Raw genomic sequence first — 17582 nt, 5'->3', positions numbered from 1 at the left:
CCCCGGATGCGGGTCCGCGCGCTCATTGGCTGCAGCCCCTGGGCGGGCGGGGGCGCCGGGGCGGAGCCGGGGGCGGGGCGCGGGCGGGCGGGCGCGTAGTAGGTGCGCGGACGGGGACGCGCGGGCGGGCGCGGGTTGCGGGGTCTCGCGGACCTTGGCCTCGTCTGGGAGGTGGGGGTGCCGTGGTGGAAATGCCAATTCCTGATAAGCACGCCTTAAGCACTGGTCCCAGTTCCTCCTTCCAATCTGTAGTGCCCCCGTGTTACAGGTAAAGACACGGAGCCCAGGAGTGACGGGCCACCCGGGCACGAGCGAGCGGCGGAGCCCGGACTGAAGCCTGGGCAGCGAGGTTCTAGAACCTTCCGCACGTTTGCACCAGTGATGACGGATCTCATTGGAGGCTTGGAACCCGAGTGCCCCGGGTGGGCAGGGGAGGTGAAGGCCTGCCCTGGCCGCTGGCTCTGGAACTGTGGTTGTCATGGGTTGTAACTAATGGATGAAATGTGATGGGCCTGCGCTGGGCACTGAGGGGGAGAGTGAACAAAGTGGTCCTGACAAGGATTCCCCCACGTCTCGCGTCTTAGACAGAGACGAGCTGGGGGCATCCAGGCAGAAGGTGTAGACAGAGGGGACATGGGGGCCAGTGAGGAGGCCTGAGCAGGGACTAGGGTGTGGCTGGAGCAGGAGCAGAGAGCAGGCCCCCAGGTTTCTGGCTTGCACAAACCGGGAAGAGTGCAATCGGGGAGGGGGAATTCAGGAGCCCCAGTCCTTTCCAAGCTTTTGTTGATACCAGTGTCAGCGGGGTGCTGAGGAGGTGAGACGCACCGTGTTCGATGCTTGATGTAAAAGCATTATGCCAGCGCTCCGAGAACCTACCAGCCAGGAGAGAGAACACCTGTTAGAAGGCCTGCCCTGCTCTCTGCACAAGTCACACGTTACATGAGTCGTGGGCCCCCGCTCACCTTGGCATACATCACCCAGACTGAGAGTTCAGGCCCTTGTGACAGAGGGTCCTTGCTCAATCAGTCAGTCAATCAGTGCGCCCTGCCGCCCTCGACTGGGCGCTGGACAGCCAGAGTTCCAGTGAGGCAGGGAGATGCACCAACAGATGCAGTGACAGTAGGGCTCTGTGTCATCATCACACGTGGCAGAAACCGAGGGAAAGGGCTTGAGTCATCCTGGGGCAACCAGAGGAGACTCTTTGGAGGGAGCTTTGACAAGAATCATCAAATAGCCGCAAAATGCGGGGGAGCAGGGCGATTCGGATGAAGAGAGGGATGCGTTCATCCCTCTCTGTAAGTCTCTTCCCCATACGACAAAGCTGCACTCATCAAAACAGCATGGTAGTGGCACAAAAACAGACATGAATCAATGGAATGGAATACAGAGCCTAGAGATACACCCATACACCTACTGTCAATTAATCTTCGACAAAAGAGGCAAGAATATACAGTGGAAAAAAGTGTCTTCAGCAAGTGGTGTTGGGAAAGTTGGGCAGCCTCATGTAAATCAATGAAGTTAGAACACTCCCTCACACCATACACAAAAATAAACTCAACATGGCTCAAAGACTTAAATATAAGACATGAAACCATAAAACTCCTAAAAGAGAACAGAGGCAATACATTCTCTGACATAAATCATACCGATGTTTTCTTAGGTCAGTCTCCCAAGGCAACAGAAATAAAAGCAAAAATAAATGAGACCTAAGCAAACTTACAAGCTTTTATACAGCAAAGGAAACCATAAACAAGACGAAAAGGCAGCCTACAGACTGGGAGAAAATATTTGCAAATGATGCAGCCGACGAGGGCTTAATATCCAAAATATACAAATAGCTCATACAAGTCAACAAAAAAAACCAGACAACCCAATCAAAAAAGGGGCAGAAGATCTAAATAGACATTTCTCCAAAGAAGACATACAGACGGTGAACAGGCACATGAAAAGATGCTCGATCACTAATTATTAGAGAAATGCAAATCAAAACTACAATGAGGTATCACCTCACACCGGTAAGAATGGCCATCATCAAAACGTGTACAAATTACAAATGCTGGAGAGGGTGTGGAGAAAAGGGAACCCTCTTACACTGTCAGTGGGAATGCAAATTGGTACAGCCACTATGGAAAACAGTATGGAGGTTCCTCAAAAAACTAAAAATAGGGTTGCCATATGATCCAGCAATCCCACTCCTAGGTGTGTATCTGAACAAAACTATAATTCAAAAAGATACATGCACCCAAATGTTCGTAGCAGCACTATTCACAATAGCTAAGACATGGAAACAACCTAAATGTCCATTGACAGATGAATGGATAAAGAAGATGTGGTGTATATATAATGGAATATTACTCGGCCATAAAAAGGAATGAAATAATGCCATTTGCAGCAACAAGGATGGACCTAGAGATTTTCACACTAAGTGAAGTAAGCCAGACAGAGGAAGACAAATACCGTATGATATCACTTATATGTGGAATCTAAAATATGATGCAATACGAAAAAATGAATACGAAATGTTCTACGAAACAGAAACAGACTCACAGACATAGAGAGCAGACTTGTGGTTGCCAAGGGGGAGGAGGGTGGGGAGGGACGGTTTGGGAGTCTGGGATTAGCAGATGCAAACTATTATATATAGAACGGAAAACAACAAGGTCCTACTGTATAGCACAGGAAACTATATTCAATATCCTGTGATAAACCATAATGAAACAGAATATGAAAAGAGTGTATATGTATGTATAACTAACTCACTTTGCAGTACAGCAGAAATTAAACACAACATTGTAAATCAACTATACTTCAATAAAATAAATTTAAAAACTAAAAAAGTGAAAGTCTCTTCCCACAGACTATTTTTAGAGTGGATAAATGAGGCAACATTTCAGCCAGGTGGGAAAAATGAACACCACAATGAGGGGCAGATGGGTGCCCAGAGAAAGGATCACTTATGCCCAGGAATGCATAACCTGTGTCTATACCTGAGGAGCTTCACACAAACCCGAAATAAGGAACATTCTATTAACAGGGGGAGAAAAGGACAGTATTCTTCAGAAATATTAGTGCCATAAAAAGCTGATCTGTGGAAATCCGCCAGACGTGACAACTAAACACAATGCCTGATGCTAGACTGGCTCCAGTAGGGCGGAGGGAATTTTTTTTTAATATTTATTTTATTTATTTATTTAGCCTGCACCGGGTCTTGGTCGTAGCATGCGGACTCTTAGTTGCGGCATGCATGCAGGATCTTAGTTCCCCGACCAGGGATCAAACCCGGCCCCCCTGCATTGGGAGCATGGAGTCTTACCCACTGGACCAGCAGGGAAGTCCCTGGGCAGAGGGAAATTATTAGGTCCATTGACAAAACTGAAATTCAGACATAGATGGAATAAATGCATTGCATCAATATTAAGTTTATGGGAATCAGTAGCTGTTCTCTGGTTATGTAAAAGAATGTTCTTCTTGGAAAATTCACACTGAAGTATTTAGGGGCTACTATAGACTAAATATCTGTGTACCCTAAAAATTCGTATGTGGAAACATAATCCCCAATGTGATGGTATTAGGAGGTGGGGCCCTTAGGAGGTGATTAGATCATGAGGGCGGAGCCCCCATGAATAGGATTAGTGCCCTGGTTGAAGAGACCCCAGAGACCTCCGTCGCCCCTTCTGCCCTGTGAGGACACAGCGAGAACCAGGAAGCAAACGTCACCAGACCCCAAATCTTCTGGCACCTCGATCTCGGACTCCAGTCTCCAGGACTGTGAGAAATAGATTTCTGTTATTTATAAGACCCCAGTCCGTGGCCTTTTTGTTAGAGCCGCCCCAGTGGACAGTGACAGGGGTAAAGTGCCACTCTGTATGCAGCTCACTCTCAAGTACTTCAGAAAAGTATATTTTCTGTCTATAAAACACGGACGGAGAGAGACAGCAAACGAGCAAGCACGGGGGGCAAACTGTTAATAGCTGAATCTGGGGAAAGGTATGCAGTTTGGGGTTTTTTTTTTTTTTACTATACTCATTCTTGCAATTATTCTGTACACCTGAATGATTCGCAAATAAAGAGTACAAGAAATGAAACTAAGAAAGTAAAAAGCAGTGTGTTCAGCGGAGAGGTCAGAGAGGAAGAGGGGAGGCTGCAGGGGGCGTTCCTGGCAGCAGGAACAGCCAAGGTGAAGGCACGGAGGACACGCCACCCAGGAGGGCGGCCGGGCAGAGTGTCCCTGCGTCCCTTGCTCCTGGCACTTCTCTGCCATTTCGACGGCGCGTGGGGTGAGGTCTGGGCCACCCCAGCAGCTAAGCATCTTAGCCTAGCGGAGGGAGAGCTGGGGGAGGTGAGGGGTGGTGGGGGCGTGCAGCTCGGGGCAGCGGTGGGGCTGTGGTTCACCCACTAATCTTTCTATTCCAAGTTTTCCCCCTAGAAAAAGAAATCCTGGAGGGACCGTGTCCAGGCACATCACCCTGAGCTGAGCAGTTCAGGGGTGGCTAGTGGGTACTGTGGGCACCATGCGCCCCCCAAACACACACACAAGCAGTTTCCCAGCTGCTGGGAACATCGGTGGCTGAAGAGAGATGTCACCTATCCGTCGCGGAGGCTGCCGCGTCCAGGCCCAGCACCTGTGGTCAACAGGGGACAGGGGTGAAGCTCCAGAGCTCCCCATGAGATGTACGCAGACTTTGCATCCTTCACCGCCTGGCCGGTGGTGACCACAAGGGCCCTCCCCACTCATTTTCCTATCTCAGCCTCTGTCTCGCAGTCTGTTTCCTGGGGACCTAGCCTCTGACACAAAGCATGAGTCGTATTTTGAAAGGTTTAAGAAACAAACAAAAGAAGTAACAAAAGAAGTAAACAAACAAAAGAAGTAACACCAGTTGAAAGTGTCACATAAATAGGAAGAACTAAGCCCCGATACTGGTCCTATCAGGAGATGTAAACGGGCCAAACTCAGCGTGATCCCGGAGTGGGTCACGGGGCAAATCCCGACCCTGAGCTGTGAACCAGCATCAAATCCGAGAGTGAGAAGGTCACACGCAGTCTCCTCCGCCCGCACACCTGCCCCGTTTACCTGCGCCCTAGAAACTCCAGCCTGTAGGGACACGGAGCAAGTGAGCGGCTGCCAGGGCCCAGGTGGGAGAACAGCCTGAATACAGAGCAGCCCCAGGGTTTTGGGCGGAGATGAAACTTGTGTATGTTGATTGCAGCGGTGGCTAGTTTACCTGCGTCAGTGCTGGTAAAACCCGGAAAAGGATCGATTTTCCCGTCTGTTCCGTCTCAACAAAGCGGACCATGGATCGCATGGGTGACAGGCAGTATACACGCTTCTTTATCGACCCATTAAATCGTGAGATAATGATTTCAGTGTAGGTAAAGTTACATTTTATTTCTTCAGGAGATGCGGTACGAAGTTTGTTTTTTCTCAGCTTGAAGAGGAACGCGAAAATGCGAGGAGGTCTTTGACAAGAGAACGAGCACGTCGTTTTGGACATTCAGCTGGTTTAAAGTTTTGTTTTGTTTTGTCTTGTCTTGCAAGGTCCCTAAGGTTGACCATCCCCCACTGGTGGACATGCAGCGTTGGCCAGCACTGCAGTCACCAAGCGTCTAAAGACGGAACCTCTAAGATTTCTAATCTGCACTGGTTTCCTCCTTCTGCTGAGGCAAATCACCACAAATCCAGTAGCTAATACAACGCACCCTCATTATCTGGGGGGCAGAAATCACGGTGTCAGCAGGGCCTCGCTCTCTCCTGAGGCCCCAAGAGGAGACCGTGGGTCCTTTCAGGGTTGCACTCCTCCCTCTTCAGGCTGGAGCACGGCGGGTGGCTTTGGTGTCACACAATTTCCTTGGCCTCCCTCTTAGAAGGATGTGTAGTGATATTGGACCCACGTCCTCAAAGAGTCTGGGAATAACTGGGTCTCAGATCGTGGCTCGGGACCTGATGCTTGCTGGGCTCTGAGAGATGTGAGGGGCTGTCAGTACATCATCACACCCTCAGGACCCAGCAATCAGTCCCCAAGTGGTCCAGCCAGAGCCAGAGATAAACGAGACTTTCTCTAGGGTTGCAGAGACAGAAAAGCTCTCTCTCCCACTGTGCTCAGCAGAATAAGAGCCCCCAAAGACACCCACGTCCTTCCTGGGCCCTGCGGATGTGTCGCCTCACAGGGTAGAGGGGACTTTGCAGCTGGGATTAAGTTAAGGCTCCTGAGACGGGGATGACCCTGGATTCCCCGAGACGTCCAGCATCATCCCAGGGTCCTTATAAGAGGGAGGCGGGAGGGTCAGAGGCAGAGAGAGACGGGAGACGCTGCGCTGCTGGCTGTGAGGATACAGGGGGGGCCGTGAGCCAGGGATGCGGCGCCTCTAGAAGCTGGAAAAGGCGGGAACCGATGCTCCGTTGGAGCCTCCGGAAGGACCGGCCCTGCCCACGCCTGCATTTAGCCCCGTGAGACCCGAGCCGGACTCCTGACCTCCAGGACTGTCAGAGAACCCATCTGTGTGGTTTTCAGCCCCCGGTTCATGGTGAGTTGTCCCAGCTGCCGTGGGAAACTCTGGTGGGTCTTTCACAAACTCTGTGACCCTCAGCCTCCACCTCAGCACAGGGGTGACACTGACAGTCCCCCCGTCGGGTCACTGCAAAGATCATCATCACGCAGCAGGCATCAGCTGGTTTCTTACGGAGGTCACTGAGTTTGAGGGGCTGTGGGCGCCCAGGATGCGGCTGGATAAGCAAGTTGGGACAGAAGTGGTTCAGAGGGAAAATTCTGACGTGGGAGAGCGTGGAGTCTGCCACTCGAGGGGCTGGCGACGCCAGGGGAACGTGACTGGGGAAAAAGGGCTGCAGGATTGCAGGTTAGATGCAAACATAAACATTATTACTACTGTCTCCTCCGGGCCCCCGCTGCCCTCCCGGCTCCAGGCCAAAGTGATCAGAGCCACACACAGGGTCAGGCTGCACTTGAGTGTTTACTGGGAACGGGCTGAGGGGCCAGACCTGGGCTGCTCATGCTTTTTTGGTGATGCTCTTGGGGGTGGCAAGCTCGTGCAGGCGAGGGGACGCACGAGCCACCAGGGAGGCTGGAGAGACGCGGTAGGGGTCGTAGTCCTCGCTCAGGTCCCTCCGCACTTTGGGTTTGGCCAGGGAGACGATGCGGGGACTGGCCACCGCCTTCTTGGTGGCCTCCAGCACCTCCCAGCGTGGGTCTCGGTCAGAAACACACTTGTCCGACTGGGGCTTGGGCACTGGAGAGGGCGGGAGAAGGGGGTGGTGTCAGACGCCGGAGCCTGGGGCATGCAGCCACCACCACCCCCGCCTCGCCCCGCGGAGATCAGCCTTCGGGGTCAGAGCTCCCAAGTTTAATGGCCTGTCTGTCAACAGATGATGGATAAACAAACATGTCCCTCCACACATGGGAGCATCACTCAGCCATGAAAAGGGGTGAAGCCCTGACACTCGCTACCACATGGATGGACCTTGAGGACACGATGCAGTGGGAGAAACCAGACACAGAAGGACACACGGTGTGTGATTCCATTGATGGGAAACGTCCAGAACAGGCCAGTCCACAGACAGAGAGTGGGTTCCTGGTTGTCAGGGGCTTGGGGAGGGGATGGGGGTGACTGCTCATGGGGACGGGGCTTCACTTTTGGGGGGATGGAGTGTTCTAAAATCGACTGTGTGGGACATAGAGGACAGACTTGTCGTTGCCAAGGGGGAGGTGGAGAGGGGGAGGGATGGATTGGAAGTTTGGGATTAGCAGATGCAAACTATTATATATAGGATGGATAAACAACAAGGTCTTACTATATAGCACAGGGAACTATATTCAATATCCTGTGATAAACCATAATGGAAAAGGATATGAAAAAGAATATATATATGTGTATAATTGAGTCATTTGGTGTACAGCAGAAATTAACAACACTGTAAATCAGCTATACTTGAATAAAAAATAAATTAAAAAAAATATATATGATTTTTTAAATGACATAAATAATATAAAATAAAATTGATTGTGGTGGTGGGTGCACAGCTCTGTGAACATACTGGAAAATATTGAATTGTGCACTGTGAAAGGGTGAACTGTAAAGAAAAAATATTTCAAATGGCGATGGGTCCCAGATGGGGGGCTCAGAGGGAGCAGAAAAAGGTACCCTGGGGGCTGGGGGTGAGGAAGGGGCTCAGGCAGCCCCTGCTGCCCCTGTACCTGCAGCCCCAGCTGGGCCCTCTCCACAGGGTCCCACCAGCCACATGGGACCAGTACCCGATATGGGCTGGACTTTTATCATTGTTTAATTTTAATAAAATCTGTTCATTGACTTAAATCAATGGATGGATTGGCTTCCATTCCACTTTAGTCGTGGACAGACAGCTCTCAGAGTAGACCTGTGGCTCAGCCAGCCCCCTCCGTTCACCTGCCGGGACCCCCGGCCCTTCTCCTGCTCAGCCCCCTTCGCCACCTCTCCGCCACCCCTTCCTCCACGGTGGGAGCCACGGGGCATGGCCTGCATGGGGACCAGGAGAGAGGTGACCACTGGTGGCCACCGGTGACCACTGCCTTAACTTTGGGCCCCTCGGTTTTGAGGGCTGCCTTTCCAAACTCCTCTTTGCCCCAACGCCCTGCAATCGCAAAAGGGCCCTCCCCCTAGTCAGCAGACAACCCACAGCTCGGGGGAGAGGCCCTCGGTGAAAAGAAGGGGGGCCCTTCCACCAGCCTCAGGCTGGACTACAACTCCTGGGCAGGTGACATGTGCGGGGGCCCCCAAAAGGGAGGGGCTGGGGGACCTCGGGAGGACCTGCCCAGAGCCCACCTTTCTGGGAGTCCTCAGGGAGACTCAGGGGCATTCCCTTTGTTGTAACATCTGGGCTCCGAAAATCTTCTGGTCACAGCCTGAGAGTGTGACTGGTCCACGGCCACACAGTACCCACAAATGCAAAACGGCATGGACCAGTGCCCACTCCGCGTGGTCCCTGCACTGCATGTATCCTCACTTCACTTCTTAAATGCTGGTCACAACCATCAATGGGTGGAAGTCTGCGGTTTGAAAAACACAGCCCTACACCAGTTTTATCCATACACACACGGATGTGCATTGCTATGTGCTCCTGAAGCCTGGATGAATATACACGCGTGTGTAGGTACAAATGTACATGTGCTTATTATATTCCAGATGTGTGTGTTCATGCATATGTGTGTGAGACAAGATGGTTTGAGAGAGAAGTGTGTGTGTATTTGTGTTTCTGTTCATTTAACCAGTCATAACAAATTCAACAAATACTTTAACAAATATTAAGGGAACAGACGAATGAATGAATAAACAAACAAACAAAAGATCCCACAAGCAAGCTCGAAAGAAAAAAGACTGGGAAGAAGTTATTTTGCAACGTGCTCGACATAGGGTGAGTGATCATCTTATATAAAGAGCTGCTGCAAATCAATAACCACCTCCCCCGCAAAAAAAAAAAGGAAACAGGAAACGGAGAAAATAGGACACAGCAGATTATACCAAAACAGCCAATCAAGCTCTCTGGTGACCACGTGCCAGGAGCCAGGGATACACAGTGAATTTTCCTAAGCCTCTGACTACCTTTGGGTGGCAAGATTCCTTTATTCATGCTCTTCTGCATTTTTCAAACTCTCTACAATTAGTGCATTTTACTTTTGTTGTGGGGGAACCAGGTATGTCCTTTGTTTTAAAGGACAGGAAGAGGCCCAGAATGCAGCCCGCATTTCCACAGAGCTGGAACTCCTGGCTCGGGGTCTCTTCCCTCCACCGTCACTGAACTGCCCCGGAGCCCGAGGGGAGGGCGGCCTCACTGAGGTTGCTGGCTCTGGAGGGCCCCCAGCAGCCGAAGCCGCGACACTCCTGGGGACTGCGGGCCGGACCAGAGGGCAGACAGCAGAAGCAAGAAGAACTACAATCCTGCAGCCTGTGGAACAAAAACCACATTCACAGAAAGACAGACAAGATGAAAAGGCAGAGGGCTATGTACCAGATGAAGGAACAAGATAAAACCCCAGAAAAACAACTAAATGGAGTAGAGATAGACAACCTTCCAGAAAAAGAATTCAGAATAATGATAGTGAAGATGATCCAGGACCTCAGAAAAAGAATGGAGGCAAAGACTGAGAAGACGCAAGAAATGTTTAACAAAGACCTGAAGAATGAAAGAACAAACAAACAGAGATGAACAATACAATAACTGAAATGAAAACTACACTAGAAGGAATCAATAGCAGAATAACTGAGGCAGAAGAACGGATAAGTGACCTGGAAGACAGAATGGTGGAATTCACTGCTGCGGAACAGAATAAAGAAAAAAGAATGAAAAGAAATGAAGACAGCCTAAGAGACCTCTGGGGCAACATTAAACGCAACAACATTCGCATTATAGGGGTCCCAGAAGGAGAAGAGAGAGAGAAAGGACCAGAGAAAATATTTGAAGAGATTATAGTTGAAAACTTCCCTAACATGCGAAAGGAAATAGCCACCCAAGTCCAGGAAGCACAGCGAGTCCCATACAGGAAAAATCCAAGGAGAAACATGCCGAGACACATAGTAATCAAGTTGGCAAAAATTAAAGACAAAGAAAAATTATTGAAAGCAGCAAGGGAAAAATGACAACATACAAGGGAATCCCCATAAGGTTAACAGCTCATTTCTCAGCAGAAACTCTACAAGACAGAGGGAGTGGCATGATATACTTAAAGTGATGAAAGGGAAGAACCTACAACCAAGATTACTCTACCTGGCAAGGATCTCATTCAGATTCGATGGAGAAATCAAAAGCTTTACAGACAAGCAAAAGCTAAGAGAATTCAGCACCACCAAACCAGCTCTACAACAAATGCTAAAGGAACTTCTTTAAGTGGGAAACACAAGAGAAGCAAAGGACCTCCAAAAACAAACCCAAAACAATTAAGAAAATGGTCATAGGAACATACATATCGATAATTACCTTAAACGTGAATGGATTAAATGCTCCAACCAAAAGACACAGGCTTGCTGAATAGATACAAAAACATAACCCATACATATGCTGTCTACAAGAGACCCACTTCAGACCTAGGGACACATACAGACTGAAAGCGAGGGGATGGAAAAAGATATTCCATGCAAATGGAAATCAAAAGAAAGCTGGAGTAGCAATACTCATATCAGATAAAATAGACTTTAAAATAAGAATGTTACAAGAGACAAGGAAGGACACTACATAATGATCAAGGGATCAATCCAAGAAGATATAACAATTATAAATATATATGCACCCAACATAGGAGCATCTCAATACATAAGGCAACTGCTAACAGCTCTAAAAGAGGAAATCGACGGTAACACACTAATAGTGGGGGACTTTAACACCTCACTTACACCAATGGACAGATCATCCAAAATGAAAATAAATAAGGAAACAGAAGCTTTAAATGACACAATAGACCAGATAGATTTAATTGATATTTATAGGACATTCCATCCAAAAACAGCAGATTACACTTTCTTCTCAAGTGCGCATGGAACATTCTCCAGGATAGATCACATCTTGGGTCACAAATCAAGCCTCAGTAAATTTAAGAAAATTGAAATCATATCAAGCATCTTTTCTGACCACAACGCTATGACATTAGAAATCAATTACAGGGGAAAAAAATGTAAAAAACACAAACACATGGAAGCTAAACAATACATTACTAAATAACCAAGAGATCACTGAAGAAATCAAAGAGGAAATCAAAAAATACCTAGAGACAAATGATAATGAAAACACGATGATCCAAAACCTATGGGATGCAGCAAAAGCAGTTCTAAGAGGGAAGTTTATAGTTATAGAAGCCTACCTCAAGAAACAAGAAAAATCTCAAATAAACAATCTAAACTTACACCTAAAGGACTAGAGAAAGAAGAACAAACAAAACCCAAAGTTAGCAGAAGGAAAGAAGTCATAAAGATCAGAGCAGAAATAAATGAAATAGAAACAAAGAAAACAATAGCAAAGATCAATAAAACTAAAAGCTGGTTCTTTGAGAAGATAAACAAAATTGATAAATCTTTACCCAGACTCATCAGGAAAAAGAGGGAGAGGACTCAAATCAATAGAATTAGAAATGAAAAAGAAGTTACAACGGACACCGCAGAAATACAAAGCATCCTAAGAGACTACTACAAGCAACGCTATGCCTATAAAATGGACAACCTGGAAGAAATGGACAAATTCTTAGAAAGGTATAACCTTCCAAGACTGAACCAGGAAAAAATAGAAAATATGAACTGGCAAATCACAAGGAATGAAATTGAAACTGTGATTAAAAATCTGCCAACAAACAAAAGCCCAGGACCAGATGGCTTCACAGGTGAATAGTATCAAACATTTAGAAAAGAGCTAACACCCATCCTTCTCAAACTCTTCCAAAAAATTGCAGAGGAAGGAACACTCCCAAACTCATTCTATGAGGCCACCATCACCCTGATATCAAAACCAAAGATACTACAAAAAAAGAAAATTACAGACCAATATCACTGATGAATATAGATGCAAAAATCCTCAACAAAATACTAGCAAACAGAATCCGACAACACTTTAAAAGGACCATACACCATGATCAAGTGGGATTTATCCCAGGGGTGCAAGGATTCTTCAATATATGCAAATCAATCACTGTGATACACCACATTAACAAATTGAAGAAGAAAAACCATATGATCATCTCAATAGATAGAGAAAAAGCTGTTGACAAAATTCAACACCCATTTATGATAAAAACTCTCCAGAAAGTGGGCATAGAGGGAACCTACCTCAACATAATAAAGGCCATATATGACAAACCCACAGCCAACATCGTTCTCAATGGTGAAAAACTGAAAGCATTTCCTCTAAGATCAGGAACAAGACAAGGATGTCCACTCTCACCACTATTATTCAACATAGTTTTGGAAGTCCTAGCCAAGGCAGTCAGAGAAGAAAAAGAAATAAAAGGAATACAAATTGGAAAAGAAGTAAAACTGTCCCTGTTTGCAGATGACATGACACTATACATAGAGAATCCTAAGGATGCTACCAGAAAACTGCTAGAGCTAATCAATGAATTTGGTAAAGTTACAGGATACAAAATTAATGCACAGAAATCTCTTGCATTCCTATACACTAATGATGAAAACTCTGAAAGAGAAATTAAGGAAACACTCCCATTTACCACTGCAACAAAAAGAATAAAATACCTAGGAATAAACCTACCTAGGGAGACAAAAGACCTGTATGCAGAAAACTATAAGACACTGATGAAAGAAATTAAAGATGATACCAACAGGGCACTTCCCTGGTGGCACAGTGGTTGAGAATCTGCCTGCCAATGCAGGGGACACGGGTTCGAGCCCTGGTCTGGGAAGATCCTACATGCCACGGAGCGGCTGGGCCTGTGAGCCATGGCCGCTGAGCCTGTGTGTCTGGAGCCTGTGCTCCGCAACGGGAGAGGCCACAACAGTGAGAGGCCCGCGTACCACACACACAAAAAAAAAAGACGCACGCGGGCTTCCCTGGTGTCGCAGTGGTTAAGAGTCCGCCTGCCGATGCAGGGGACGCGGGTTCATACCCCGGTTCGGGAAGATCCCACATGCCGCGGAGCGGCTGGGCCCGTGAGCCATGGCCGCTAAGCCTGCATGTCCGGAGCCTGTGCTCCACAACGGGAGAGGCCACAACGGTGAGAGGCCCGCGTACCGCAAAAAAAAAAAAAAAAAAAAAAAAAAAGACGCACGCAACCCAATGTTCACTGCAGCACTATTTACAATAGCCAGGTCATGGAAGCAACCTAAATGCCCATCGACAGACTAATGGATAAAGAAGTTGTGGTACATATATACAATGGAATATTACTCAGCCATAAAAAGGAATGAAATTGGGTCATTTGTTGAGACATGGATGGATCTAGAGACTGTCATACAGAGTGAAGTAGGTCAGAAAGAGAAAAACAAATATCGTATATTAATGCATCTATGTGGAACCTAGAAAAATGGTACAGATGAACCGTTTTGCAGGGCAGGAGTTGAGACACAGATGTAGAGAACAAACGTACGGACACCAAAGGGGAAAGCCGCGGGGGGTGTGTGTGTGTGCTGAATTGGACGATCGGGATTGACATGTATACACTGATGTGTATAAAATGGATGACTAATAAGAACCTGCTGTATAAAAAAATAAATAAAATAAAGGACAGGAAGAGAGTCAGGCCAACATCATGTAAAGAGCCCTTGTGCCCCCGCTTGGTTCTTTTGGCCCTGGCCCTGCACCCCAAATTTCCCTTCTGCACCCACTTGCTGTGCTGGGAGACCCACAAACCGACCCCCCCACCCAGAGGGAGCGATTCCCTCTGCCAGCCCCCAGGGAGGCCATGCAGGCCACAGATGAACTGCCCACAGGGATCTGGACAGCTGGTCTGCAGTGCAGGTGGAGCTAGGGAAGCACAAATCTGGCAGAAGCAGGTCCAAGTTGACTGGCTGCCCCCACCCGCGTCCAGTGGGGAAGGCTGCTTCATAAGATGCCGAATCCCCGGGGACCTGCTTACTGGCCAGGTGAAGGAGACGGTTATAGTCTGACACGTGTGGCTTGGGTTTTGGCATGGGGTCCCACTCTTCCCGCAGGGCGGCTGGAGCCCTGGGCTTTGCCAGCTGGATGATCCTCAGACTGGGGGTGGCCATCCGGGCTGCCCTGGACACTTGGGACACCTAGAAACAGAATTAGAGGGGAAGGAGTAAAGCAGCCCATGATTCCTCATGGCCCCTGGTTCAGAAAGACCCTGAAGGCAACACTGAAAGACAAAAGACTGACTGGGAAGAAGTTAGTTTGCAGTGTGTTCAGCAAAGGATTAGTAGTAGCCATCATAAATAAAGAGCTTCTCTAAATCAATAACATGAAAAATCAATAGGAAACTGAGTTAATCGTGCAGGAAAGTAAACCCAAAGGATCAATAATCCTCTCTGTGTGCCAGGGAAATGTAAATTAAAACAGCCAACTATCACTCCATGCCAACAAATTTGGCAAAAGTGAAAAAGTCTGGCGTTATCAAGCCCTGGCAGGAAGGTGGGAGGAGAGAGATCCCGATACGTGGTTGGTAGGAGGGTGAATTGTACAAGCACTTGGTGTGTGTGTAACATTTAATGTTTTACAAAAGCTCTCTGCTGGGTGCACTTTGGGTAGGAGACTGCCCAGAGGCAGAGGATTGGCTGTAATGTTCTCTAGGGAGACTGAAAGATGAGTCCCTTTCCTCCTGAAAGTGTCCTGCTGAGAAATCACAGACACTACTCTTGTCAAAGACGTCCTGGCGCTTACAATTTCACGCCCCTCTCAACCACCCCCTCTGTCCCCTCTCCTTTCTTCCCCTCCTTCTCTTCCCACCCGGATGGCCCCCACAGCTCAGGTCACCAGATGAGGCGGTTGAGTCAGCCTGCGGTCCTGCCCTCAAGGGGCCCCCCGTCTGCAGGGGTGACAGGCAGGGAAACAGTCACTTATCCATGCATTCGAAGAATATCGACGACTGCTTCGTGCCCTGCTGGGGGCAAGGCCAGCTCTGCAGTAAGGCCACAGCAGACACGGACACATGTCCTCAGGGAGCTCACGTTTAAGGGAAGGATGACAGCCCATCCAGAGCACATGTGAAAGGGGCTGGGAAGGAGCAAGAAGGGGTGTCGGATGGGGGCCCCACCAGCCTGGGCAGGAACATGCCCAGCTGCACATGCCAAAGCCCAGGGGCTTGTTGAGGGACCTGCATTTAGTCCAACAGGGGGCACATGGGGTAGTAGGGATGGAGAAGGCCCCATCCTGCTGGTTTTCACGGGGCACTGGGGAGCCACAGAGGGTGTTGGAGCACAGAAGGACTCGAAGGCTAAACTGGCAAAGGCAAGGCACGGTCCAGGAAAACAGCAGGTATGTCTCCAGGTAAGAGGTGGGGCCAGACCCTCCTCCGGATGCCGATCCAACCAAACTGACTGCTGAAGCCTTTTTTTTTTTTTTGGTACGCGGGCCTCTCACTGTTGTGGCCTCTCCCGTTGCGGAGCACAGGCTCCGGACGCGCAGGCTCAGCGGCCATGGCTCACGGGCCCAGCCGCTCCGCGGCATGTGGGATCTTCCCGGACCGGGGCACGAACCCGCGTCCCCTGCATCGGCAGGCGGACTCCCAACCACTGCGCCACCAGGGAAGCCCTGAAGCCTTTTTTTGAGACAACTGGGGAAACGGAACATGGACTGGGTATTTGGACACTAAGGTATTATTGTTAAATTCTTTCAGTGGGATCTTTGTTGTTAGGGGTTTTAAACTACCCTCGCCTGTTAGAAATCCACATGAAGAGTTTCTGGGAGAAGCAGTGTGTTGTCTGCGTTTAGTCGTAAAAGTGTCCAAGTTGGGGTTCTGTCAAACAACCACATGAAAAGGCACGGATCCAACGCACATTAAACCACAAGGCCGTCCCACCGCACACCTGACGGGGCGGCCGGCCGTAAAGGAATAAACGGACAAATCAGCAAATGGACACACGGTGCCAGACGGGGCGGCCACTGTGGGAGCAGGTGGTCAGTCTCTGATAAAGTCGGACAGGCCTCCTGGCCAGGACCCCGCTTCTGGGTGTTGACCCTGGATATACGGCAACGTATCCCACAGAGACCCAGATTCTCACGGCAGCCGTGTGTGCGGGAACCAAAACCCAGAAACAAGCACGTGTCCTTCGGTGGGTGCGAGACGCCCCCACGGCAGCCCCTCCCAGGGGAGCAGGACTCCGTGCTGCTGGCCCAGGGCGGGGCAGCGCGCATGTGCCGCAGGGTAGCTGCGGGCCGCCGGGGCGGAGTCGGGCCTGAGCCGGGGCGGGGCGGGGGGGGGGGGCCTCAACTGGAGGAGCGCAAAGGACCAGACTGAGAATGGACTGAACTCCAATGTCACCTCTGAACCGCCGTTGTCCGGCCGCCCTGCTCCGGCTCCCCTCCGAGCTGACAGGCAGCGGAGGGCGGTCCCTGCACTGCCTTCAAGGCCCGGGGCAGGAAAGTAACGCCTTTTCTTGAACAAAGCCCGGTGACTCCCGATGGTTCAGGGAAGCAGTCACACGTCTGTTGCCTCTTGTCCTTCCGGAGCCGCTGAGCCCCCGCCAGGGGGAGAAGGGCACCCACCTCAGACATGTGTATACTCCAGATGTTACTCCGGACCTTCGGGGTGGCCAGTTCCCGCAGGCGGTCGGACGCTTGGTACTCCAGGGTGGACCGGGGAATGGGCCAGATGGGGGTGGTCCTAAGGGAGAGGCAGGCCTGAGACCCTAACCCGCCGCCCGGGGCCATGTCTGTGTGCTTGTGTGTATACGATTCCTCTCTGACTCTGGGGCTCAGGGAGAGCCTGGTGCAGTGCAGGGTTTTCAAAATACCTCCAAGAGGGGTTCCTAAAAGAATCCCTAACTGAGCCCCCTATTCTCAAGGATGGAGCGACCCTCTCCCTGGTAGTCCCCTCCCAGCCGTCTCCCCTACTCCCACCATCAGGCTGGGGTCAGGAGGTGGATCGAAGGGATGAAAGTCAGCCCTGCCACCACCCCACCTCCTAAAATCGGGTCTCGGCTCC

The 17582-nt window shown here is 49.6% G+C and overlaps 1 protein-coding gene across 1 annotated transcript in view; it reads right to left on the bottom strand.

Annotated features, from left to right (window-relative positions):
- Window positions 1-6648: 6648 nt before the first annotated feature.
- Window positions 6649-17582, bottom strand: part of SPMAP2 (sperm microtubule associated protein 2) — a 30073-nt gene continuing 19139 nt past the window's right edge. Inside the window, 5 exon segments of the mRNA XM_060146441.1 lie at window positions 6649-6721; window positions 6995-7061; window positions 7096-7242; window positions 14556-14715; window positions 17144-17261. Coding sequence (XP_060002424.1) covers window positions 6649-6721; window positions 6995-7061; window positions 7096-7242; window positions 14556-14715; window positions 17144-17261 — 565 coding nt within the window.

Source organism: Lagenorhynchus albirostris, chromosome 3 (assembly GCF_949774975.1).
Source record: "Lagenorhynchus albirostris chromosome 3, mLagAlb1.1, whole genome shotgun sequence".
NCBI lineage: Eukaryota > Metazoa > Chordata > Mammalia > Artiodactyla > Delphinidae > Lagenorhynchus > Lagenorhynchus albirostris.
This window is presented reverse-complemented; position numbering and strand designations above follow the sequence as displayed.